Raw genomic sequence first — 25619 nt, 5'->3', positions numbered from 1 at the left:
ATAAGAAAGTGGTCCAGGTTCATTGTTCTGCATGTCGCTGTCCAGTTTTCCCAGCACCACTTGCTGAAGAGTCTATCTTTATTCCACTAGATATTCTTTCCTGCTTGTCAAATATTAGTTGGCTATACGTTTGTGGGTCCATTTCTGGGTTCTCTATTCTGTTCCATTGATCTGAGTGTCTGTTCTTGTGCCACTGCCATACTGTCTTAATGAATACAGCTTTGTAATACAGCTTGAAGTCTGGGATTGTGGTGCCTCCTGCTTTGGTTTTCTTTTTCAAGACTGCTTTGGCTATTCGGGTGTTTTTCTGGTTGCATACAAATTTCAGGATTGTTCTAGCTCTATGAAGAATGCTGGTGTTATTTTGATAGTTATTGCATTGAATATGTAGATTGCTTTGGGTAGTATTGACATTTTAACAATATTTGTTCTTCGTATCCAGAAGCATGGAATATTTTTCCATTTTTTGTGTCTTCTTCAATTTATTTCATAAACTTTGTATAGTTTTCAGTGTATAGGCTCTTCACCTCTTTGGTTAGATTTATTCCTAGATATTTTATGGTTTTTGGTGCAATTGTAAATGGGATCGATTCCTTGATTTCTCTTTCTGTTGCTTCATTGTTGGTGCATAGGAATGCACTGATTTCTGTGCATTCATTTTATGTCCTGCAACTTTGCTGAATTCAGCAAAGGATCAGTTCTAGCAGTTTTTTGGTGGAATCTTTTGGGTTTTCTATGTGGAGTATCATGTCATCTGTGAAGAGTGAAACTTTGACCTCCTCCTGGCAAATTTGGATGCCTTTTTATTTCTTTGTGTTTTCTGATTGCTGAGGCTAAGACTTCCAATACTATGTTGAATAACAGTAGCAAGAGTGGACATCACTGTCTTATCCCTGACCTTAGGGAGAAAGCTCTGTTTTTCCCCATTGAGGATGATATTAGCATTGGGTCTTTCATATATGGCTTTTATGATCTTGAGGTATGATACTTCTCTCCCTACTTTCTTAAGAGTTTGTATCAAGAAAGATGCTGTATTCTGTCAAATGCTTTCTCTGCACTTATTGAGAGGATCATGTGATTCTTGTCTTTCTTTTATTGATGTGATGAATCACAATGATTGTTTTGCAGATATTGAACCACCCCTGCACCCCAGTCATAAATCCCACTGGTTGTGGTGAATAATTTTTTAATGTATGGTTGGATCTGGTTGGCTAATATCGTGTTGAGGATTTTTTCATCCATGTTCATCAGGGAAATTGGTGTATAGTTCTCCTTTTTAGTGGGGTCTTTGTCTGGTTTTGGAATCAAGGTTATCCTGGCTTCATAGAAAGAGTTTGGAAGTTTTCTTCCATTTGTATTTTTTTGGAACAGCGTCAAGAGAATAGGTGTTAACTCTTCCTTAAATGTTTGGTAGAATTCCCCTGGAAAGACATCTGGCCCTGGACTCTTGTTTTTTGGGAGGTTTTTGATTACTAATATGATTTCTTTACTGGTTATGGGTCTGTTCAAATTTTCTATTTCTTCCTGTGTCAGTTTTGGTAGTGTATATGTTTCTAGGAATTTGTCCATATCTTCCAGATTGCCCATTTTTTTGGCATATAATTGCTCATAATACTCTCTTGTTTTTATTTCTGCTGTGTTGGTTGTGATCTCTCCTCTTTCATTCTTGATTTTATTTATCTGGGTTCTTATCTTCTTCTTTTTGATCAGATTGGCTAGTGGCTTATCAATTTTGTTAATTCTTTCAAGGAATCAGCTTCTGGTTTCATTGATCTGACCTTTTTTTTTTTTTTTTGGTTTCGATAGCATTGATTTCTGCTCTAATCTTTATTATTTCCTGTCTTCTACTGGTTTTGGGTTTTATTTGTTCTTTTTCCAGCTCTTTAAGGTATAAGGTTAGGTTGTGTATCTGAAACCTTTCTTCCTTCTTTAGGAAGGCCTGGATTGCTATATACTTACCTCTTATGACTGCTTTTGCTGCATCCCAGAGATTTTGGGCTGTGATGTTATCATTTTTATTGGCTTCCATGTACTTTTTAATTTCCTCTTTAACTTCTTGGTTAGCCCATTCATTCTTTAGTAGGATGTTCTTTAGTCTCCAAGTATTTGCTATCTTTCCAAATTTTTTCTTGTGGTTGATTTCAAGTTTCATAGCGTTGTGGTCTGAAAATATGCATGGTATGATCTTGATCTTTTTGTACTTGTTGAGGGTTGATTTGTGTCCCAGTATGTGATCTGTTCTGGAGAAAGTTCCATGTGCACTGAAGAAGAATGTATATTCTGCTTTAGGATGAAATGTTCTGAATATATCTGTTAAGTCCATCTGGTCCAGTGTGTCATTCAAAGCCACTGTTTCCTTGTTGATTTTCTGTTTAGATGATCTGTCCATTGCTGTAAGTGGGGTGTTGAAGTCCTCTACTATTATGGTATTATCAATGAGTTTCTTTATGTATGTGATTAATTGATTTATATATTTGGGTGCTGTCACGTTTGGAGCATAAATGTTTACAATTGTCAGGTCTTCTTGGTGGATAGACCCCTTAATTATGATATAATGCTGTTCTTCATCTCTTGTTGCAGTCTTTATTTTGAAGTCTAGATTGTCTGATATAAGTATGGCTACTCTGGCTTTCTTTTGTCAACTATTAGCATGAAAGATGGTTCTCTATCCCCTTACTTTCAATCTGAAGGTGTCTTTAGGTCTAAGGTGGATCTCTTGTAAACAGCATATAGGTGGATCTTGTTTTCTTATTCATTCTGTTACCCTATGTCTTTTGATGGAGGATTTAGTCCACTGACGTTTAGAGAGAGTATTGAAAGTTATGAGTTTATTGCCAGTATGTTTCTTATAGAGTTAGGGTTTCTGGTGTGGTCTCTGGTCCTTTCTAGTCTTTTTTTTTTTTTTTTTTTTTTTTTTTTTTTTTCCCCTCAGAGAATGCCCCTTAAATATTCTTACAGGGCTGGTTTAGTAGTCACAAACTCTAATTTTTGTTTAGGAAACTCTTAATCTCTCCTTCTATTTTGAATGACAGCCTTGCTGGATAAAGAATTCTTGGCTGCATATTTTTCTGATTCAGCACATTGAATACATAATGTCATTCCTTTCTGACCTGCCAATTTCTGTGGATAGGTCTGCTGCAAACCGGATCTGTCTTCCCTTGTAGGTTAAGGACTTTTTTCCCTTGCTGCTTTCATGATTCTTTCCTTGCCTGAGTATTTTGTGAATTTGACTATGATGCACCTTGTTCATGGTCAGTTTTGGTTGAATCTTATGGGAGTCCTCTATGCTTCCTGGATTTTGATGTCTGTGTCTTTCCCCAGGTTAGGAAAGTTTTCCGCTATGATTTGCTTACATAACTTTTCTACCCCTTTTTCTCTCTTCATTTTCTGGGACCCCTATGATTCTGTTGTTCCTTTTTAATGAGTCACTCATTTCTCTAATTCTTAAATTGTGCTCTTTTGCCTTAGTCTCCCTTTTTTTCTGCATTATTATTCTCCATAAGTTTGTCCTCTGTATTGCTGATTCGCTGTTTTGCCTTGTCCATCCTTACTGCCATGGCATCTATTCGAGATTGCAGCTCAGCAATAGCGTTTTTTATTTCATCCTGACTAGTTTTTACTTCATCTCTTCAGAGAGGGATTCTAATCTATTTTTGACTCCAGCCAGTATTCTTATTATTGTGATCCTAAATTCTGGTTCAGGCATCTTGCTTGTATCTGTGTTGATTAAGTCCCTGGTTGTTGTTTCTTCCTGCTCTTACTTTTGGGGTTAATGCCTTTGTTTTGTCATTTTGAAGGGAGAAAAGGAATTGATAAGGTAAAAAGAATTAAAATAAAAAAATTAAAAAGCGCACACACACAAATAAGATAAATGATGCTAGATTCTAGGTGTGTTCTGGTCTGGCTAGTGAAAGGAGCTTGATAGATTAGAGAAAAAAGGGAAAGAAAAAAAGAAAACGTTTGAAAATTTCAGAAAATGAATACAATGAAAGAGAATAAAATGAAATGATGAAAGTAAAACAGAATTTGAAAATTTTATAAAAAAGTAAAAAATATAGTAGAAAAAATTAAAGCAAAATATTTTTAATAAAAATTGAAAATGAAAACTTTCTTTTTGTATTCAAGAAAAAGAAAACAAAAAAGAAAAAAATGGAATAGATGGACCAGTTAGCAGACTGAAATACAATTGAAATTACATTGTTTTCCTGTAGAAGTCAAACTGTGAAGCCCTTGATAGTCCACAAACTAAGTAGGCGCACAAACTAAGTAGACTAAGTCGTCCACAAACTAAGTAGACTTGTGGTGTTCCTGAAGAGCGAGGTTGGCCCAGTTGGGCAGGGCTTAGTGTAATGGCTCTGTTCTCCACTAGATGGCGCTGCTTAGCTTACTGGGATGGATTATTGTGGCACTTGTAGGTGTGTACGTGCATGCGCGGGAGTGGTGAAAATGGCATACCCAGCCACCCGGTCTCCAGTATCGGAACTCTATTCTCCTCAATCAACAATTGCGCACCCATCATTTGTTTCTGTCTTCCTTCCACTCCCCGCTTTTACACTGTGACCAAGCTGTCAGGTTGCCAGGGCACTTCCCTCCTGAGTTTTATCTCAGAGGCAGCTGTGTTTCTCGACCCCTCACTTCTGAGGGACTGGCTTTGACCCGCTCAGATTCTCTGGGAGGAGGGTCTCACTGAGCAATGGCTGGGTGCTGGCCACACCCACAGAGGACTGTGCTGCTGCCCAAGCCCAGAGGCTGTGGCTGGGTGCCAGCTCACCCCCGAGAATGTTCTCGTGATTGTGTAGTAGCAGCATTTCAGGGATTATGGAAAATCACAACACACATCTGGCACCAGGCTTCACCCTTAATGACCTTGTTCCAGCACCAGTGAATGTGGTTTATCTGGGGTCTGCTGGGACTGGATGGCCACAGAGCCTCTACCAAATGTCCTTCCAGCAGTGGAATCACTTCTCCCTGTGTGGCCCGAGAACCTCCTAGACCCCACTATGCTCCTGGGGATTCACTCTTCCCACCAGAGCACCACCAGGTATCAAGCTGAAGAGTTTCAGACTCTGTGCTCCCCCTGTTTATACAGTCTTAATGGAATTTAAACCCTCTCCTTTCTCCCTTTTTAGTTCAGTCCCTGTGGCTGTTTCCACTTTTCCACTTTCTCTCCAGCTGCTTTTGGGGGGGGTGCTTTTCCCATATTCTCCCCCCATCTCTGTCCTCTCCTGCAAGCAAAAACAGCTCCCTGCCCTCCGTGGCTTCTCTCACCCCCATTTCACCTCTCTGCTCTGCATACCTGCTGAGTTCTGTAGTTCAGGTTGTGCAGATTGTTGTGTTAATCCTCAAATCAGTTTTCTAGGTGTGCAGGATGGTTTAGTGTTGATCTGGCTGTATTTCATGGATGTGAGATGCAAAAAAAAAAAACTTCTATGCTCTTCTGCTATCTTGGCTCCCTCCATAATATTCTTGTATTAACCTTTTAATGTCTATGGGATCAGTCCCTCTTTCATTTCTGATATCAGTAATTTGTGTCTTTTTTCTTAGTTTTTATTGCTAGTGGTTTATAAATTTTATTGACAATAGAATATTATTTAGCATTATAACAAATTGGCTGTTAAGCCATGATAGAATTTATATGCATATTACTAAGTGAAAAAAGCCAACCTTAAAGGCCACATACATACTATATGATTCCAACTATGTGATATTCTTGAAAAGGTTAAACTATAATGACGGTAAAAAGATGAGTTGTTGCCAGGAGTTAGTGGGGAGAGAAGGATGAATATGAAGAGAGAATATTTAGGGCAGTGAAACTATGTATGATACTGTAATGGTGGATATACTTTATTAGACACTTGTTCAAATCCATAGAATATACAACACCCAGGTAAAACTCTAAGGTAAACTAGGGACTTTGGATGGTAGTGATTTATCAGTGTAGGTTGATCAACTGTAACAAATGGTGGACAATGGAGATAATGGGGAGGCTATATATGTGTGGGGGTCAAGAAGTTTATGGGATATCTCTGTACTTTCAGCTCAGTATTGCTGTGAACCTTCTCTAAAAATTCAAAACAAAAATAAAAATAAAACAAAAACATAGTAGCTACTCTTTTAATATCCCAGTGAGCTCTCCTTGAACCTTTGGCTATTGGAATTATTGTTGAGAGTAGACTACCCAACTTTAGATTTTCCTAGTTTGGGCTTGCTACCATGAGCTAGGTTTGTAGCTTGTAACTTTTATGTATCTCACCTACCAGATCCTCATTCTGCTTACCTTACCCTGTAATGGACACCACTGGTGACCTGTGGCTCTTGTTTTCTCACTATCACATCCATCTTTATTATTTGCCCGACCTGTTTCTCTGTAGTGTCCTCAAGGAATCCCACCAGTGCTCACTGTCTTATGAATGATAAACTTGTGAGATGCTCCACTTGCTTTCCCATAAATGAATGGCTGGAGATGTACATTTGTCCACTCTAAAGGAAACTGCACATCTAATCTTTTACATTTTTGCTATACTTTGAGAAGTAAAAGAACTATTATGAACCATAATCTATGCATTTCGGTGTTATTTTGTGACACACGTTTGCTCTGTGTACTTAACATCCTTATATAGTATTTTAATTATTGGAGATGTACAACTTAGCACTTCACTATGTACTATCTTATTCTATAATTATTTTAGTCATGTGTGCTTTATATGTACAATTATACAATAACCTTCCAGTGGGGAGAAATGTCTTTTATATCATTGGTGGTTTCCAGCACACTAAAGATGTAACAGAAAATCAAGAAATGATGTTTGCTGATTCATTACGGTGCCTTGTAGGGATGTTAAAGTCATAGTATATGCCATTCCTTCCTTGAGTTTTATGCATAAGTTGTTTTGGGAGAATTCAAAAGTTCATAGATTTTTTTTCCATCTTGACAAAAATTATATATAAATAAGTAATTCTAAATTTTCTGTATTTTCTTTGGATTTCTTTTTAAGTCTCTAAAAGATGTTCCGACTAAAGAAGAGCTATCTAGAATTTGTAGTTTAGTATATGTATGTGTAAGGGGAGGGATAGAGATAGAGGGGTGGGGAGGGCTTTCTCATTTTTCTTTCTTTTCCTTTTCTTTTTTACTATTTAAGCATATGTTATTTTTCATCCACAGTTTTCAGAGTAGTATAAAGCTAAATTATTTGTCCCTTTGGAACTTCAAATGGAAGTAGGTTGTCCATAATTCCTATTTGGTTGCTCATCCCTATTCCTAATTAGATGTGGAGCTATTTGCTTAGAGTTTTGGTCACTGGATCCTTCAGCTTGAAGACTCTTTCCTTTGATATCTGCATCTTTCTCAAAACTTGAGGGAGCAGTCTCCCATTTGCTGCTGAGAGGTTTCACATCTTGAGTCTTTGTGGCCTTGATTTGAGAGTGTTTTTTCTTCTTCTTGGGCACCTTGAGAGGTGACAAACTTTCAAATGACCGCTGGGACACAGACTGGAGCCACTCTGAAGAGCTTACCACAAGGTTACTTTGGCTTGTAAAACGGGGATTTCTGGGTTGTGTCCAGGATGTGCTGTATCTCTTTATATTTATGAAAGTAGCTGGCTTTAATCTAGGAAAGAAATAAAATACATGAGTTTTTGTCCACACGTACCTTAGGTGTTTGTAGTCCTTAGGTATTTGTGATAGCTTAAGTCATATTTTTAAATTCTTTGGTGAGTTCCTCTTCCCTTAAAACTTTCACCATTATTTCTATGAGAATGATCTATGTCTTCATTTCTGGTTACGATTTTTCAGAAGTACTCCGTTCCTGTACTTCTGAATGCCCAGAGGATATGTTTATTGAGATGCCTGCCCTGACCCAGGCTTCCTGATATAATGGCCACTCTGGGCCTCCGGGCCTTACCTATACATCTAGTTACAATAAATGTTCTCTAAAATTCCATTTTTCTCTAAAGATCGACTTGTTTATCCTATTAGAACGTGCTTGGTATACTGCTATAGGTCTCGGCTTTTTTCTTTTTTTTTTTTTTTTCAACGTTTATTTTATTTTTGGGACAGAGAGAGACAGAGCATGAACGGGGGAGGGGCAGAGACAGAGGGAGACACAGAATCGGAAACAGGCTCCAGGCTCTGAGCCATCAGCCCAGAGCCCGACGCGGGGCTCGAACTCACGGACCGCGAGATCGTGACCTGGCTGAAGTCGGACGCTTAACCGACTGCGCCACCCAGGCGCCCCAGTCTCGGCTTTTTTCTATAGTCAGGAAAAAGATCAGTATGAATCCCAAAGAGGGAAGCTGCATCTATTTCATCTTCCCAGAAGTGAAAACTCTCTCCAATCACATTTTGATCTATATAATCCTTCACAAGAATTTGTATCTTTACTAGATGGAATGTCAAACATGAGATTTATTCCTCAATGTCTGACTTCTGACCAGTGTTGGACTGGAGGTAAAGTTAAGAGACGTAAATCGTCTTGCTAATATACTAGACTCTATTCATTTTGGTTAAGAACAGAACAGACCACTTAAGTTCAAGCCCTATGTTCAGATGTTACATTCTTTAATATGATAATTCTGCCATAAAATACATTAAGTAGTCTCTCTCTAGTCTAAACCTGGGTTGAGGTGTAAAGTGGTTTAACAAAGGTGTGATTTTCTCATTTTTTGTTTATTCTCACTTTACTCAGTAATCACTTACTCTGGGTATGTGTGCTGAGCCAGTCAGGCCAAGTATATATAAAAGAGAAAGGCAGCCATAAAAAAGTTCAAAGAACAAAAAAGATTTAATTATTATAAGAATAGTTTTTAAGACATTTTTTTAATATTTATTTTTGAGAGAGAGAGAAACAGAGCGTGAGCAGGGGAGGGGCAGAGAGAAAGGGAGACACAGAATCTGAAGCAGGCTCCAGGCTCTGCGCTGTCATCACAGAGCCCTGATGTGGGGCTCAAACTCACAGACTGTGAGATCATGACCTGGGCTGAAGTTGGTCGCTTAACCGACTGAGCCACCCAGCCGCCCCAGTTATAAAAATAATTTAAATATACAGTGAATCCATCTGTTAAGAATGGTCTTGCTTGCTACTTTCGTACTCTTTCTTATATCCATGTATACCTACATTAGAAACTTTGGGGAAGTGTCTGCCCCAGGCACAATTTGCCCTTCTCTGGGGACTGCCTCTTGATCCACAGAGCTAGGCCTTCCATCAGCCATATTTGTAACTGTCTGATCTGTAACCTACTGGTATGGCTGCCAACCACATTGCCTTTCCCTATAATTTAGAATTGGCAATGAAAGATAGCGTGTCTTGTAAGTTAAAGTGTTATAGGATGCAAATTTGTGAGGGTAAGAGGTATGAAAACACTTTTGTAGAGCAAGAAAAGCAGAGACTGACGATGGATAAAGAGCCCTGGTAGCTTTCCATTCCCCAGTGTCAGTCCTTTTCTGAGACCTGGCTGAATCCTCTCTCCTCTTTATTTCCATAAATAGTCTTGGATTTTCTCAGAACTCTTCCCTCTTACTCTACCTTATGCTTTTTGATTAATCTAGCTTAAATTGGTTTCTGTTATTTGCAACCAAAGAGTTCTTAATTAATATAACCTACTATATATCTACTCTTCTAGATTCAGGGTAATCCACACTAAGTAAATTTCTGGGTTTGAAGGATGTAAGAAATCTCTCATGAAAATAATGATTAAAAAATCAAGCTATGTCTTAGTTGTCACCTTTGCCTAGGTCCATTGTATTTTGTTATTAGTTTCCTGATTTTTGAGTCTGCTGATATTATATGTGACGGATCCCTTGTTTGCCTAGGCCTAGGCTATCTGTTTCTTGCATATTAACTGATCCATTAGATAGAATTTCTGTTAGGCACTGCCTTCAGTGATAGCTATCCCATCTGACTAAAAACTGTTACCAGTTGCCTATTTTTTATAATTTTTTGACTTTGCTGATTATATAATAAAGAAATAGGCATTAATCAAAATTTAAGAAAAAAAAGCATAAAGAGTAGTATCATCCTCTGCCAATATTTTATCCAGAGATAATTATTGTTGGGACTATGTGCTACCAGAGATTTTTCTAGGTATCCTTGTGTTTGAGTGTGTATAATATGCACACATTAAATGTATTTGCATAGTGTACAAATGCAACCATACCAAAGCTGTTCTGTAGCTCTTATTCACTTATGCATCATGAACATTATCCCCTGTTAATTAATATGTCTTATAATATTTAATAGTCACATAACATTTCATTTTATGGATATACTATAATTTATTTCAGCAATCTTCTGTTGAACATTCAGAAAGCTCTTACCTAGGTTTTTTTTCCTTTTAGAAATTAGGTTTAATTCCTAAAAGTGGAATTTTTTAGTCAAAATGAGTGTATGACATTGAGGATTTTTCATTTATATTGTTGGACTGCCTTCCCAAGCCTCTGTATCAGTTCATATTCCAATCACCAGTAAGTGAATTCTTCCACTTGGAGGCAAAAATGAACAGTATTTCATGATTGTTTTAATTTGCACTCCTTTAAGTGAAATTAAACACTGTAAATGTTCGTTGGCCATTTTTTTTTTCTTATGTGAATTTATGGTTCATAGGCTTTGCTCATTTTCCTATCGAAATACTGATGTGTAGGTGGTCTGTGAATATTAAGTATATTGATCTTCTGTTTTTCGTTTGTATTTTAAAAACTTTTAAAAAATGTTTTTTATTTATTTTTGAGAGACAGAGAGCACGAGTGGGGGAGGGGCAAAGAGAGGGAGACAGAATCTGAAGCAGGCTCCAGGCTCCGAACTGTCAGAGCCCAACGCGGGGCTTGAACTCACGAACTGCGAGAGCAGTCAGACGCCCAACCGACTGAGCCACCCAGGTGCCTATCATTTATATTTTAAAGAGAAATATCAAAGCACAGTGATGATAGACTCTGAAAGCAGTGTCTAAGTGGCGTAGCAGTTCTGCTACCTGTTGGCTGTGTGACCTTGGACAAATTACTTAACCTCGTTGTAGCCCAATTTCCTTATGTGTAGAATGTAAAATATGTGCATGTGTGTATATAAACATAGAATCGTATGTGGCACATAGAAAGCCAGGCGCCCTAATCTGGTCTTATCCTTTGTGCTTTCTTCTGAATATCCATAAACTGAAGTAACTCAAGTTAATTTTTTCTAATTCTGGTTGCTCCCTAGGATTATAGGGCTTAAACACATTGGAGAAATCTGAAGTCAGGCTATGGTCACACTTTATTCATGATACTTTACTCATAGATTCAAACTAATGAGTAATGTCATGCAAATAGACAATCAAATAAGGCCCGATAACCTACTCCCTTCACATAGCCAATGTTTTTTGATGGCTTTGGGCTTTTGTTCCTTTGTCAAATGTGATATAGCTGCCATTTTTAAGAGGGTATGTTTGTTTCTTAACAATTCTTAATGAATTAATAAGCATTCCTTCTTTACCAAAAATGTATTAAATAGCTGAGAATGACAAAATTGTATTGACTTACTGATGTTGAATTTGGAAGTTGGTTCTTGGATTGAGTATCTGTTTTATCTGGGGGTTTTGCACAATTTTAGTGCTTTCCATGATAGGGAACAAATACTGCAGTATTTCTTGAGTTTGAGCTATTCTTTTATCCCTGTAGATTGTTTTCTCATCATCTGTCCAATTTATGCCAGTCTTCTTGCTTTGGAAAGAAGTACATTCTTTCATTTTTCTTTTCAAGTTGTGATGCAGATCTGTGGAGCAACCACAAAAATATGTATAAATACATGAACTGAACTGACTTAACAATTATTTATTGAACATTATGTGCCAAGATCTACCTAAAGATTCTTATCCATTTGGAGCTCATACTTTAATTACAGGGCCAGAAAATAAGTAAATCAAAGGTAAAATATATCTCGGGATACAATTTATGAGGTAAAATAAAGCTGGGGAGGGGAATAAAGAATTCTTAGGGGAGAGGTTTTTATTTTTTTTTAAGGCGTTCAGGGAAGGCCTCCCTGTGAAGCTGACATGTCAAAGGAGTCAGGGAGTGAGTCAGGCAGATACCAGAGGGAAGAGCATTCTAGGCAAGAGGAAGAGTAAGTGTGAAGGCCCTGAGCTAGGTGCATGGTTGTGCGTTGAAGGATCACCAAGATGGCACAAGTGGCTACAGCAGATGGAATCAAGAAAGAGATAAGATAGCAGCTCAGGTAGGTAATTTGGACTCTGTTCACATGAGGCCTCACAGGCCGTTGTAAAGACTTTGATTTTACTAAGTATGAAATGGGGAAGCACTGAAAGATTTTGAGGAGTGTCACGATCTAAGATTTAACAGGATCCTTCTGTTATATAATCCTATACAGTAAAACCTTGGATTGCGAGGAACTTGTTCTGTGAGTGTTCTGCAAGACGAGCGAACATTTCTAATAAAATTTTAACTTGATAAACGAGCGGTATCTTGCAATACGAGTGGTAGGTGATGCCGAATGTCATTTGATCACAACTGAGTCAATGGTTCTTGAAATTTGCTTTGAGAAATGAGTGCTTTGGATTACAACCATGTTTCCAAAACAAATTATGCTCCAATATCAAGGTTTTACTGTATTTTGAGATTTTTCTAATGAATTAATGTGGGATGAGAGAAGAGAGGAACCAGTGGTGACTCCAAAGCTTCTCATCTTGGGAAACAGAAGGAGATATGGGAAAAACCATGGAAAAAGTATGTTAGAAATCCCTTCATTACATGATATGAAGGAATTGTTTATTTTAATTATGGTAATTAGTATAATGTTTTAAAAAAGTGTTTATCTCCCCTCTCAATTACTAAGACTACCACCAAAGAAAACCCAGAAAGTAAGTGTTGGTAAGGATGTGAAGAAATTAGAACCCTGGAGCACTATTGGTCGGAATGTAAAATGAAGTCACTATGAAAACCAGTATGGTGGTTCCTCAAAAATTGAAAATAGAATTACTATATGATCCAGCAATTCTACACCAGGGTATATGCCCCAAAGAGTTGAAAGCAGGTTTCAAAGAGTTATTTGTATAACCATGTTCATAGAAGGAGTATTATTCACAGTAGCCAAAAAGGTGGAAGCAATCCAAGTGCCCACTGATGGATGAATGGATAAATAACATATGCTATGTACCTACAATGTAGTATCATTCAGCCTTAACAAGGAAGGAAATTCTGACACCTGCTACAACATGGATGTAACTTGAGGACATTATGCTAAGTGAAACAAATGCTAAGTATCTGTCTTCCAAATACTTGATTACACTTAATATAAGGTACCTAGAATAGTCAGAGTCAAAAAGACTCAAAGTAGATACTTGCCAGGAGCTGAGAGGAGGGAGAAATGGGGAGTTGCTTAATGGGTATAGAGTTTCAGTTTTGCAAGATGAAAAAAATTTTGGAGATTGTGTGCACAACCATGTGAATATACTTAGCAAAACTGAACTTTACACTTCATAATGGTTAAGATGGTAAATTTTATTTCATGTACATTTCAACACAATTCTTAAAAATTCAGTGTACGCAGGAAGAGATAAGGGATAAAAGGAAACCATGAATAAAGCCTGAAGAAGACTAGTAGACATTTTAAAGGATGTGGCAGGATTACTTAGGATGCTTAAGGTGGTATGTAGACCACAGAAGAAAAAGGAGAATACACTTAGAATAAAAGCAAGAAATAGGTTATGCTTTGTTAAAAAATAAAAAGTTTATCTAGAGACCTACATTGAACTATTTATGGGCAAAATGACATGATTTGCTGAACTTGCTCTAAATGCTCTAGATACTTTAAATGCTCTAAATAGCACACACAAAAAAAGTAGTGGGAATATAGATGAAAGAATAGCAGGATGCTGATAACTACTAAGGGTGGGTCATGGGCACCGGTGGATTATTATATTCTACTTTTGTTTATGTTTGAATTTTTCACAATTTGGCTTTTTAAAAATGGAAGCATCCATTATTAAAAGTGAATGTTGCAGGGCACCTGGGTGGCTCAGTTGGTTAAGTGTCTGACTTCAGCTCAGATCACGATCTCACTGTTCAGAGCAGGACAGAGCCTGCTTCAGATCCTCTGTTTCCCTCTCTCTGCCCTTCCCCTGCTTGCGCTCTCTCTCAAAAATAAACATTAAAAAAAAATTAAAAGTGAATGCTGCTATATTTTGAGAAAGTGAGAAAGAGGGTAGTCATTAGAATTATGTCCCTGAGGAAATTGATGGGTACGAGTTCTAGGGCACCACTGATACCTGGGAGAGAAACATTTGGACTTCATTTTTAAAAATTTCAATATCCCCCAAAAGAGAGAATAGTATAAGAAACCCTCTTAAATCCATCACTCAGCTTCAATAACTGGATTTCCTTTTGCTGTTAGGATTGACCAGTATTTAGAGTCCATCGATGGCACTAGATGAAATGTTTATAGGCAGCTAATAATATGAATCTGTGCAGGGAAATCATGTTCTGAGGAAACAGAAATGATGCCTGGAATACCATGACTCACTTCTGGGTGTTGGTGGTCCAGCTAAATAGAAGACTGGATACTGTGTTTGTTTACCAAATTCAAAGAAATAATTTGGATATAAACCTGTCTGCCAGGATTTATTATGAATTTACTCCTCCCGTACTCTTCTCAGTCAGCTGAATCTCTGTATTTGTACCAAAGCTCATCAGTAAATATGAACTCTTCCAGAACTGAAGTCTGCCTAGATCTCTCACTATTCTCTGACAGAATTCATCTCATTTCCCACTTGGTAAGTTCAGTAAGGGGAAAGGACAGAATTCCTTCTGTAATAAACAGATAATGAAGCTAGGAATTTAGAGGAAAATGTACAGCTCTAAATGTATATATTGTAAAGAAAGGGGCAACAGAAAAGAATTAAAGACAAATCCCTCTGAAATGACTTCAGTAAAAAAAAAAAAATTGTAGAGTTTTTATTCATATGTCATCAAGATTTATGAGGACATATGCCTGTAAGATAATGTAATCAGTAAGTGATGAGACTCTCGGCTCAGCTCAGGAAAGGCTGAATGAGGCTGAAAAACATAATTTTTAGTAGCTGTGGAGGGGGGGCACTGAAAAAAAAATCTCCCTTTTTCAACAAAATTCCATGAAGACTACCTGTCTCCACTCTCTCTCCTATTTTAAAATATACTTTAATTAGATTTGTGCTTCTGTCATTCTACTGAAATTTCTCTGATCAAGATCCTGAATAATACTTCCATGTTGTAAAACCCAAAAGTAAATCTACTTCATTTATCAGAAGCATCAGACTGAGTTGATTATTGCCTCCTCTTTGATACACTTTCTTACTTAGCTTCCGGGACAACACATCCTCTTGGTTTTCCTCCTAGCCCACAAGGTGCTCCTTATGCTTCTTTTGTTGGTTCTTTTCTTTTTCTGATCCATCAGTACTGGAATTCTTAAGGATTTGCTCCTTAACCCTCTTCTATTATCTGTACTCATTTAGAAGTCTTGTCTAGGTTCACACCCTAAAGTACTATCTTTATCTGAAAATTCCCAAATGTACATCTAGCCCAGACCTCTTCCCTGAACTCGACTCCTATCCAACTGCTTAGTTAGTACCTGTATTTCAGTGTCTGAAAGGCATTTCAAAACCAAGTCTATTTTTTTATTTTATTCAACGTTTATTTATTTTTGGGACAGAGAGAGACAGAGCATGAACGGGGGAGGGGCAGAGACAGAGGGAGACACAGAATCGGAAACAGGCTCCAGGCTCTGAGCCATCAGCCCAGAGCCCGACGCGGGGCTCGAACTCACGGACCGCGAGATCGTGACCTGGCTGAAGTCGGACGCTTAACCGACTGCGCCACCCAGGCGCCCCAAACCAAGTCTAAACTGAATTGCTGCTTTGCCCTCAGTCTTTGCCGTCTCAGCAGAGGATAACTCTACCCAGCTTGTTGCCCTGGAAACTAAAACCCTGGTAGTTCAACAGTTGTAAACAACTGTGAAACCCATCACCACAATCAAGACCTAGAAAATAACCCTAAAAGATTCCTTGTGTTCCTTTCCAGTCCATTCTTGCCTTCATCTCCTTCTTCCTCCCTTCTTCCTCCAGGAAACCCTTATCTGTTTTTTTTTTTTTTTGTCTCTGTGAGTTACTTTGCATTTCATATACATGAGATTTCATATAGCATTTACTTTTCTGTATCTGTCTTCTTGTACTTAACACAATGATTCTGAGATTCATTCATGTCATGTGTATCAGTTCATTACTTTTTTATTCTATAGTATGGAAAGGACACCAATAACAAGGGGGTATTGGGAATAAGGCAATTAGGTTTTTTTCCAAAGCTATATTAAACTGAAATAATTTTTTTCTGTAATAGACTCATATAGAAATTAAGCAAATATTTTTCAGAATCAGGAATAAAATGGCTATTAATCCTGTTTATAAAAGCAGTTCTCATAATCCAAACTTCATAGGATTTATTAATGATACAGTGAAAACAACCTTTGTTTTTATTAAAATCTGAAACAATAAGAAAAAACCCAAAACACCTCCTCTTGGGATCCTTGTCTTCTCAGTCCAACTGGGAATTTGTGTGCTCATAGGACACTTGAAGGATGTCACTTTGAAACAGTTTCCATACAAATCGGTGCTCTTGGGCTGAATTATTTCCTGGATTGACTTCTCACCAGTTTCTACCAATTGTCTTTGTTGGTCTTTGCTGAGCCTGTGAATCTTATTTTGGGAGCTGAAAGAAATTGGGTACTCAGATTTCAGTGTCAACCATGAGCTATCTAATCAAGAGTAATGCATATTACACCTCAGAGTATGTAAAGGATTCTTACAGCTATTACTTTACTTGGAGATCTTACCAGTCCTATGATATAGGCAGGATGGCCAATGTTATCCCTATCTTACATCAGAGAGGGAATATTAGGGAATCAGAATGGTTAAACTATTTTCTTAAGATCATGCAGCTAATAAGAGGGAGGGGCAGGTCTAGAATTCACATCTTGTAACTCGAACACTTTACTTTCTCCTATTTTGATATATCATTTGATTGCTTTCCATAGATATGATAATATATTTTTAAAAATTGTTTTAGTTTGATCAATTCTAGATCCAAGTACAGGTATGCCTAAAGATGGTATCTTACCTAATTTTATAAGTTTTTGGGGCAGGAGAGTCTACATATTTCTACAGAACCCATTATGCTAAGTAGAAACCAAGTTCTTAGAAGAGTTGAGGAAGGAAGAAAGTGCAGACCATGTTTCCTCTGTTGGATAAATTCAGTCTATCCTCAGATAATTACTCTTCCACTGCTTAGATGGTTGTTCATGTCACTGTTTCTAACTTGCCAAGGGGACTGGTGATATAATTATTCCTGGCTTAGACAAAACTACACAGTTTATCTGTTATCCCTGAATTCACTTTCTATTCTTTTTCCAGTTTTTTGGTGCTAGCATTATATGTGTTTTAGGTACGAGTATCAAAAAATAGGTGGCCAGTGCTCCAACTGCTATTACAGATAGTAACACATTTGATAGTCATCCATTGTAAACTGTTAAATAATTGCCTTATGCCAGAAATGTTTCTTTTCAAAAAGAGAAACTCAGATAATGCAATGATAAATGCAGACAAATAAATGTCTAATTGTAGATTTTAAGGCATCCAATGCGGACAGTTTGGGAATACTGAAATCTCACAACGCTTCAAAATGCATCATGTAAACACTGCTACGTACAACACTGGCCTAGTCACAGATACTATGGAGAATATAAGGAGACTTCAATTAGCAATTGTTATAAAAAAGTTACTTTTACCTGTTGCTTTAACTCAAAATCAAAATCACAGAAGCCAGAGGGAAAGGAGTAATGTAGTCAGGTGGAAGAAATCAAGTATAGTTCTCCTACCTTACATATCTTTTTAGAAGCCAAGAAGGAGCTCGTGCGGGTATTTTCACTAAAAAAGAGAGTATACCATAAAATTTCTAAATGGAGATTTAAAAAAAAATTTTTTTTTTTTAACATTTATTCATCTTTGAGAGACAGAGACAGAGCGTGAGTGGGGGATGAGCAGAGAGAGAGGGAGACATAGAATCTGAAGCAGGCTCCAGGCTCTGAGTTGTCAGCACAGAGCCTGATGCGGGACTTGAATTCACGGACTGCGAGATCATGACCTGAGCCGAAGTCAGATGCTTAACCCACCGAGCCACCCAGGGGCCCCATAAATGGAGATTTTTTTAGAGATTAACAAAACTTGTTTTTACTTCTTGACAATTACCTCATTCATACATTTAATGGCTGGCTTAACTGAGCTTATTTTCAATTAATCTGCCATTGTTTCATCCAGACATGAAGTATACCTGTACATATTTCCCCTAGAAGCCTTTAAACTCTTTCAAGAGAATAGTAGACAGTAGAAATACCTATCCAATAATTGTCAAACAATTCAGAATTGAATATATATATTTATATAAACATCTATGAAGGATGTTTGTCTACATGTATAGTAGACAGCCAACCTAGGACACAGCCATCCCAGACCCCCCCCCAAAAAAAAGTATAGTATGTAATAGGTAGCTATACATCACATATATTATGATTTTAACAGTAAAATATAAAATAGGTATTTAAAATTAATATAACAGTCTTATATTTCCTTTTCTGATATATAAACACTATTAAGCAAAAACAATTGGAGCAGTTAACAGTGGCAATTAGTAATTTATGGAAGAAATTAAGCAAATAGTATGTGTGATAATAATATATTAATATCTTTGTTTCTGATACAGATTTTAACTCCTTGTTGGATATTTAAATTTTATAAGCCATATTATTGTGTATTCTTAAGATACATAAATATTGACTTTTAAAAGTTGAAGGTAAATACAATGAGGCTAATAGATATTTCCTATATTTAATAAAAATTAACAATGATATGGTTATGTCCCATGATAAAATAGAGTATTTTTGCATTTTGTATTTCCTTTTCTGATAATACTCTCTGAACTCCCTGCAGCCTTTAGGACATCCCTCTTCTGTGTAGTGGTAACACTGAACACATTCAAAGTCAAGTTCTCTCTCGCTTGCAGGTCTCTTATCAAGCCCACTTTACACTGGTCCCTGGTGGCAGTCCAGTGCAATGACATCAAATTAGATAATCCCGTCAACAGAGGAGTTTGAACATGGAATACGATTTTACTTACTAGCAACAGCAGGTTTTTCAACTTGTAAGGAATTAGTTTCCAGCCCTTCAAAAATATCCATCCACTTATTATCTAGTAGACTAGCTTTTTGGCATTCAGGCCGTTTGCATCTTTAAATTTTTTTTTTCAACGTTTTTATTTATTTTTGGGACAGAGAGAGACAGAGCATGAACGGGGGAGGGTCAGAGAGAGAGGGAGACACAGAATCGGAAACAGGCTCCAGGCTCTGAGCCATCAGCCCAGCGCCCGACGCGGGGCTCGAACTCACGGACCGCGAGATCGTGACCTGGCTGAAGTCGGACGCTTAACCGACTGCGCCACCCAGGCGCCCCCCGTTTGCATCTTTAAATTCATCATGTAGGTTCTGCATGTCTGGATTGTTCATTGTTGTTAGACACTGAAGCACACTGGAAGTCACCATAAGTTAAACTTGGGGAAAATGTGTACTGTTTTTTTTTTTTTTTTTTAATTTTACTTAAGCATTTTTTAAAATTTTATTTAAATTCAAGTTAGTTAACATATAGTGTAATAATGATTTCAGGAGTAGAATTTAGCATTCATCACCACATATAACACCCAGTGTTCATCCCAACAAATGCCCTCAAATGCCCATCACCCATTTAGTCTATCCCTCCACTCCCCTCCCCATCAGCAACCCTCACTTTATTCTCTGTATTTGAGTCTCTTATGGTTTGCCTCCCTCTCTGTTTTTATCTTATTTTTCCTTCCCTTCCCCTATGTTCATCTGTTTTGTTTATTACATTTCCACGAGTAAAATCATATACTTATCTTTCTCTGACTTACTTTGCTTAGCATAATACCCTCTAGTTTCATCCATGTTGTTGCAAATGGCAAGATTTCATTCTTTTTGATCGCTGAGTAATATTCCATTGTATGTATATTCCACATCTTCTTTATCCATTCATCAGTTGATGGACATTTGGACTCTTTTCATAATTTAACTATTGTTGATAGTGCTGCTACAAACATTGGGGTGCATGTGCCCCTTTGAATCAGAACTTTTGTATCCTTGTATACCTGGTAGTGCAATTGCTGGGTCGTAGGGTAGTTCTATTTTTAATTTTTTGAGGAACCTCCATACTGTTTTCCAGAGTGGCTGCACCAGTTTGCATTCCAACCAGCAGGGAAAAAGTGTTCCCCTTTCTCTGCATCCTCACCAACATCTGTTGATTCCTGAGTTACTAATTTTAGCCATTCTGATAGGTGTGAGGTGGTATCTCATTGTGGTTTTGATTTGTATTTCCCTGATGATGAGTGATGTTGAGCATCTTTTCATGTGTCTGTTAGCCATCTGGATGTCTTCTTTGGAAAAGTGTTCATGTCTTTTGCCCATTTCTTCACTGGATTATTAATTTTTTGGGTGTTAATTTGATATTTATTTTGGGGGGGGAGCAGAAACTAGGGGAGGGGCAGAGAGGTGGAGAGAGAGAATCCCAAACAGGCTCCGTGCTCTCGGTGCAGAGTCTGACTTGGGGCTTGATTCCATGAACCATGAGATCATGACCTGAGCCAAAATCAAGACTTGAATGTCTAACTGAGTGAGCCACCCAGGCACCTGCAGGGAAAATGTTTTTAAAGCACAGGGGTAATCTGAACTTAAACTGAAGGTGGATTTCAAATAAATTAGTTTTCATGGCTGTTTCATTTGGCTGCCCCTTCTGGTGACACCTTTGAGTTTTGAATCAGTCTTCTTTCCCCCCAAATGTCATTCCCCACCCCCCCAACACTGTTTGAGTTTTTGTCACAATCTACACACAATACCAAATAGCTCAGGTGTAGTGAATCCTTTTCTACAGTCCTTGGTACTTCTATAAAGATCAAACAGTTTGAGAGAAAACAGAATGTAAATTATTTTACTATAGTGCTTTCCTATATTCTCACATTCAAACTACTTCCAAATTAGAGGACATTCTTCTCCCACATGTCAAAAATGTGGTTTATTGGCAGACCAACGTTTTGATATTTGACAACCATGATAGACATCTTGTAGGCACAGGTACAAGGAGGCTATCTTCTTGCATTCTATAAAGTTAAAAAGTCTCGTTAAGTGTTTCTGCAAGTTTTGAGGAAATTAAAAAGTGACCCAAAACTTTCATTATGAAAGACTCAATATCACAGGATAGAAAATCACACTATTTTTTAGTATAAGGTGTGCAAGATATTTTAGAAGGTAAGATCTTTTCATTTTCTTTGGTAAAAGTTTATAGATGGAATGAAAGTTGCCAAATTTTACCTTTTAACTGCCAAGCATGCAGATACATGAGCAAAGTATAGTTTATATTTTGACAACATATTAACAATATTTATGTTTTCTGTGCTCCTGTTCTTTTTCCTCTCCTCCTGGTATTCCAATTATGTGTACTTTACATCTTTTAAAATTGTCCCACTGGCCTTTGATATTCTTTGTTTTCCCCTTCCGTGTTCCTCTTAGCATTTCAGTTTGGGGAGTTGGTCTTACCTATCTTCAAGCTCATGGATTCTTTCCTTGACCACTTCCAGTCCACTACTGATGAGGCCATCAAAGGCATTTTTCATTTTTGTTAGTGTTTTTGGTTTTTAGCATTTCATTTAGATTCTTTCTTAAATGCTTCCAGATCTTTGCTTATATTGCCCATCTGTTCTTACATATTGGTTACTTTTCCCATTAGAGCTCTTAACATTAATCATAGTTGTCTTTTTACAAATTGTATTTAAGTCCAGTATAATTAACCTACAGTGTTTTATATTAGTATCATGTGTACAATAGTAATTCAACAATTCTATACATTACTCAGTGCTCCTCATAAGTGTAATCCTAATCCCCTTTACTTATATCGCCCATCCCCCCCTCCATTCTATAACCATCAGTTCTTTATATTTAAGAATCTGTTTTTTTTCTTTTCTTTGTTCATTTGTTTCTTAGGTTGAACATATTAGTGAAATCATATAGTATTTGTCTTTCTCTGACTTATTTCACTTATACTCTCCATCTCCATCCATGTTGTTGCAAATGGCAAGATTTGCCACACACACACACACACACACACACACACACACCCCGTATCTTCTTTATTCATTCATCTATTGATGGATGTTTGGGTTGCTTCCATATCTTGCCAATTAAAAATAATGCTTCAATAAACATAGGGGTGCTGCATAGATCTTTTTGAATTAGTGTTTTCATATTCTTTGGGTAAATACCCAGTAGTGGAATTACTGGAGCATATGGTAATTCTGGTTTTCATTTTTGAATCTCCATACTGTTTTCCACAGTGGCTGCACTGGTTTGCATTCCCACCAGCAGTGCACAAGGGTTCCCCTTTCTCCACATCCTTGCCAATACCTGTTGTTTCTCATATTGTTGATTTTAGCCATTCTGACATATGACGGGATAGCTCACTGTGGTTTTGACTTGCATTTCCCTGATGATGAGTGATATTGAGCATCTTTTCATGTGTCTGTTGGCCATCTATATGTCTTTGTTGGAGAAATTTCTGTTCATGTCTTCTACCCATTTTTTAATTGAATATTTGTTTTGTGGGTTGAGTTGTATCAGTTCTTTATATATTTTGGATACTAACTTCTTATTGGATATGCCACTTGCAAATACCTTCTCCCATTCAGAAGGTTATCTTTTAGTTTTGTGGATTGTTTCCTTTGTTGTGCAAAAGCTTTTTATTTTGATGTCTTAATAGTTTATTTTTGCTTTTGTTTCCCTTGCCTCGGGAGACATATCTAGAAAAATGTTGCCATGGCCAATGTCTTTCTTGGTGTAGACTTTCATAATGTAGACTTTTTATGGTTTCAGTTCTCACATTTAAGTCTATGTTTTCTTAGTGTAGACTTTTTATGGTTTCGGTTCTCACATGTTTTCTTAGTGTAGACTTTTTATGCTCTCTTAGTTTAGAATTTTTATGGTTTCAGTTTCACATTTAAGTCCTTATTCCATTTAGAGTTTATTTTTCTGTATGGTGTAAGAAAGTGGTACGGTTTCATTCTTTTGCATGCAGCTATCCAGTTTTCCCAGAACCATTGGTTGAAGAGACTGCCTTTTTCTCATTGCATATTCTTACCTCCTTTGTTGAAGATTAATTGCCCAAATATTTGAGGGTTTATTTCAGGGTTCTCTATTCTGTTCTATTGATTTATGTGTTTATTCTTGTGCCAGTCATACTGTTTTATTACTATAGCTTTGTAGTATATCTTGAAATCCGGAATTGTGATACCTTTACTTTTGTTCTTCTTTTTCAAGATTGCTTTGGCTTTTCAGGGTCTTTTGTGGTTCCACACAAATTTTGGTGTTACTTGTTCTAGTTCTATAAAAAAATGCTGTTAGCATTTTGATAGGGATTGTATTAAGTCTGTGGATTGCTTTGGGTAGTATAGACATTTTAACCATATTTGTTCTCCCAGTCCATGATTATGGAGTATCTTTCCATTTGTGTCATCTTCAGTTTTTTCCATCAGTGTTTTATAGTTTTCAGAGTACAGGTCTTTCACCTCAATTATGTTTATTCCTAGATATGTTATTATTTTTGGTGAAATTGTAAATGGGATTGTTTTAATTTCTGTTGCTTCATTATTAGTGTGTAGAAAGGCAACAAATTTCTGTGTATTGATTTTGTATCCTGTGGCCTTATTGAATTCATTAATCAGTTTTAGTAGTTCTTTTGTGGAGTCTTGAGGGTTTTCTATGTATAGTAATATGTCATCTGCAAATGATGAAAGCTTACTTCTTCCTTATAAATTTGGATGCTTTTATTTCTTTTTGTTGTCTGACTGTTGTGGCTAGGACTGCCAGTACTATGTTGAATAAAAGTGGTGAAATGGATGTCCTTGTCTTGTTCCTGACCTTAGGGGAAAAGCTCTCAGTTTTTAAACTTTGAGTATGATGTTAGCTGTGGGTTTTTAAATATATGACCTTTATTATGTTGAGGTATGTTCCCTCTAAACCTACTTTGTTGAGGTCTTTTATCATGAATGGATGTTGTGCTTTGTCAAATGATATTTCTGCATCTATTGAAATGATCATATAGTTTTTATCCTTTCTCTTATTTATGTATCACATTGATTAATCTGTGAAAACTGAACCACCCTTGCATTCCAGGAATAAATCTCACTTAACTGTGGTGAATGATTTTTTAAATGTATTGTTGGATTTGGCTTGCCAGTATTTTATCGAGGATTTCTGCATGTGTGTTTATTAGACATATTGGCCTGTAATTCTCTTTTGTAGCGTATTTACTTGGTTTTGGTATCAGTTTAACACTGGCTGCATAGAACGCATTTGGAAGCTTTCCTTCCTTTCTATATACATATATATTTTTGGAATAGTTTGAGATGAGTCAGTACTAACTCTTCTTTAAATGTTTGGTAGAATTTACCTGTGAAACCATCTGGTCCTGGAATTTGTTGGGAGTCTTTTGATTACTGATTCAATTTCACTGCTTATAATCAATCTGTTCAAATTTTCTATTTCTTCCCGATTCAGTTTTGGGAAGTTATAGGTTTCTAGGAATTGATGTATCTCTTCTAGGTTGTTCAATTGGTGGGCATATAATTTTTCATTAGATTGTCTTATAATGCTTTGTATTTTCTGAAGTATAAGTTGTTATTTCTCCTCTTTCATTTCTGATTTTGTTTGAGTCCTCTCTCTCTCTTTTGATGAGAATACTGACTAAAGTATTCTCAATTTTGTTGATCTCAAAGAACCAGCTCCTGGTTACACTGATCTATTCTGTTATTTTAGATTCTATTTTATTTCTTCTCTAATGTTTATTATTAATCTTTCCTTCTACTGGTTTTGGGTTTGGTTTTGCTATTCTTTCTAGTTCTTTTAGATGTAAGGTTAGATTATTTATGTGATATTTTTCTTGCTTCTTGAGGTAGGCCTATATTGCTATAAACTTCTTAGAACAGCTTTTGCTGAATCCCAAAGATTTTGGAAAATTGTGTTTTCATATTTATTTGTCTCCATTGTTTTTTTTTTTTAATTTTAGAGAGGGAGAGTGAGTGAGCAGGCTGGGAGAGGGGCAGAGGCAGAGAGAGAGAATCCCAAGCAGGCTTCCTGCTCAGCATGAAGTCTGATGCAGGGCTCGATCCCACAACCTGATCTGAAATCAAGAACTGGACGTTTAACCGACCAAGCCATCCAGATGCCCCTGTATCCATATATTTTTTTGATTTCCTTTTTGATTTCTTGGCTGACCCATTCATTGTTTAGTAGCATGTTATTTAAGTTCCATGTATTTGTGTTCTTTCCAGATTTTTTTCTTGAGGGTGCTTTCTAGTTTCATAGCATTGTGGTTGGAAAAAATGCATGGTATGACTTTAATCTTTTTAATTTGTTGAGATTTGTTTTGTGGCCCAATATGTGATCTATTTTGGAGAATGTTCCACGTACACTCAAAAGAACATGTATTCTGTTGTTTTAGAATGGGATG

General features: G+C 37.0%; 1 protein-coding gene and 1 long non-coding RNA gene across 3 annotated transcripts in view; one reads left to right on the top strand and one right to left on the bottom strand.

Moving 5' to 3' along the window:
• Positions 1 to 25619, top strand: part of LOC115509217 — an 80510-nt gene that overhangs the window by 13830 nt on the left and 41061 nt on the right. The window lies entirely within an intron of this gene.
• AGBL3 (ATP/GTP binding protein like 3) overlaps positions 7207 to 25619 on the bottom strand; it is a 71431-nt gene continuing 53018 nt past the window's right edge. Inside the window, exons 16-19 of the mRNA XM_030308499.1 lie at positions 17882 to 17930; positions 16520 to 16716; positions 11506 to 11737; positions 7207 to 7606 (exon numbers count right to left, since the gene is read on the bottom strand). Coding sequence (XP_030164359.1) covers positions 7207 to 7606; positions 11506 to 11737; positions 16520 to 16716; positions 17882 to 17930 — 878 coding nt within the window. The remainder of the gene's footprint in view (positions 7607 to 11505; positions 11738 to 16519; positions 16717 to 17881; positions 17931 to 25619) is intronic.

This window comes from Lynx canadensis, chromosome A2 (assembly GCF_007474595.2).
Source record: "Lynx canadensis isolate LIC74 chromosome A2, mLynCan4.pri.v2, whole genome shotgun sequence".
Classification (NCBI taxonomy): Eukaryota; Metazoa; Chordata; class Mammalia; order Carnivora; family Felidae; genus Lynx; species Lynx canadensis.
This window is presented reverse-complemented; position numbering and strand designations above follow the sequence as displayed.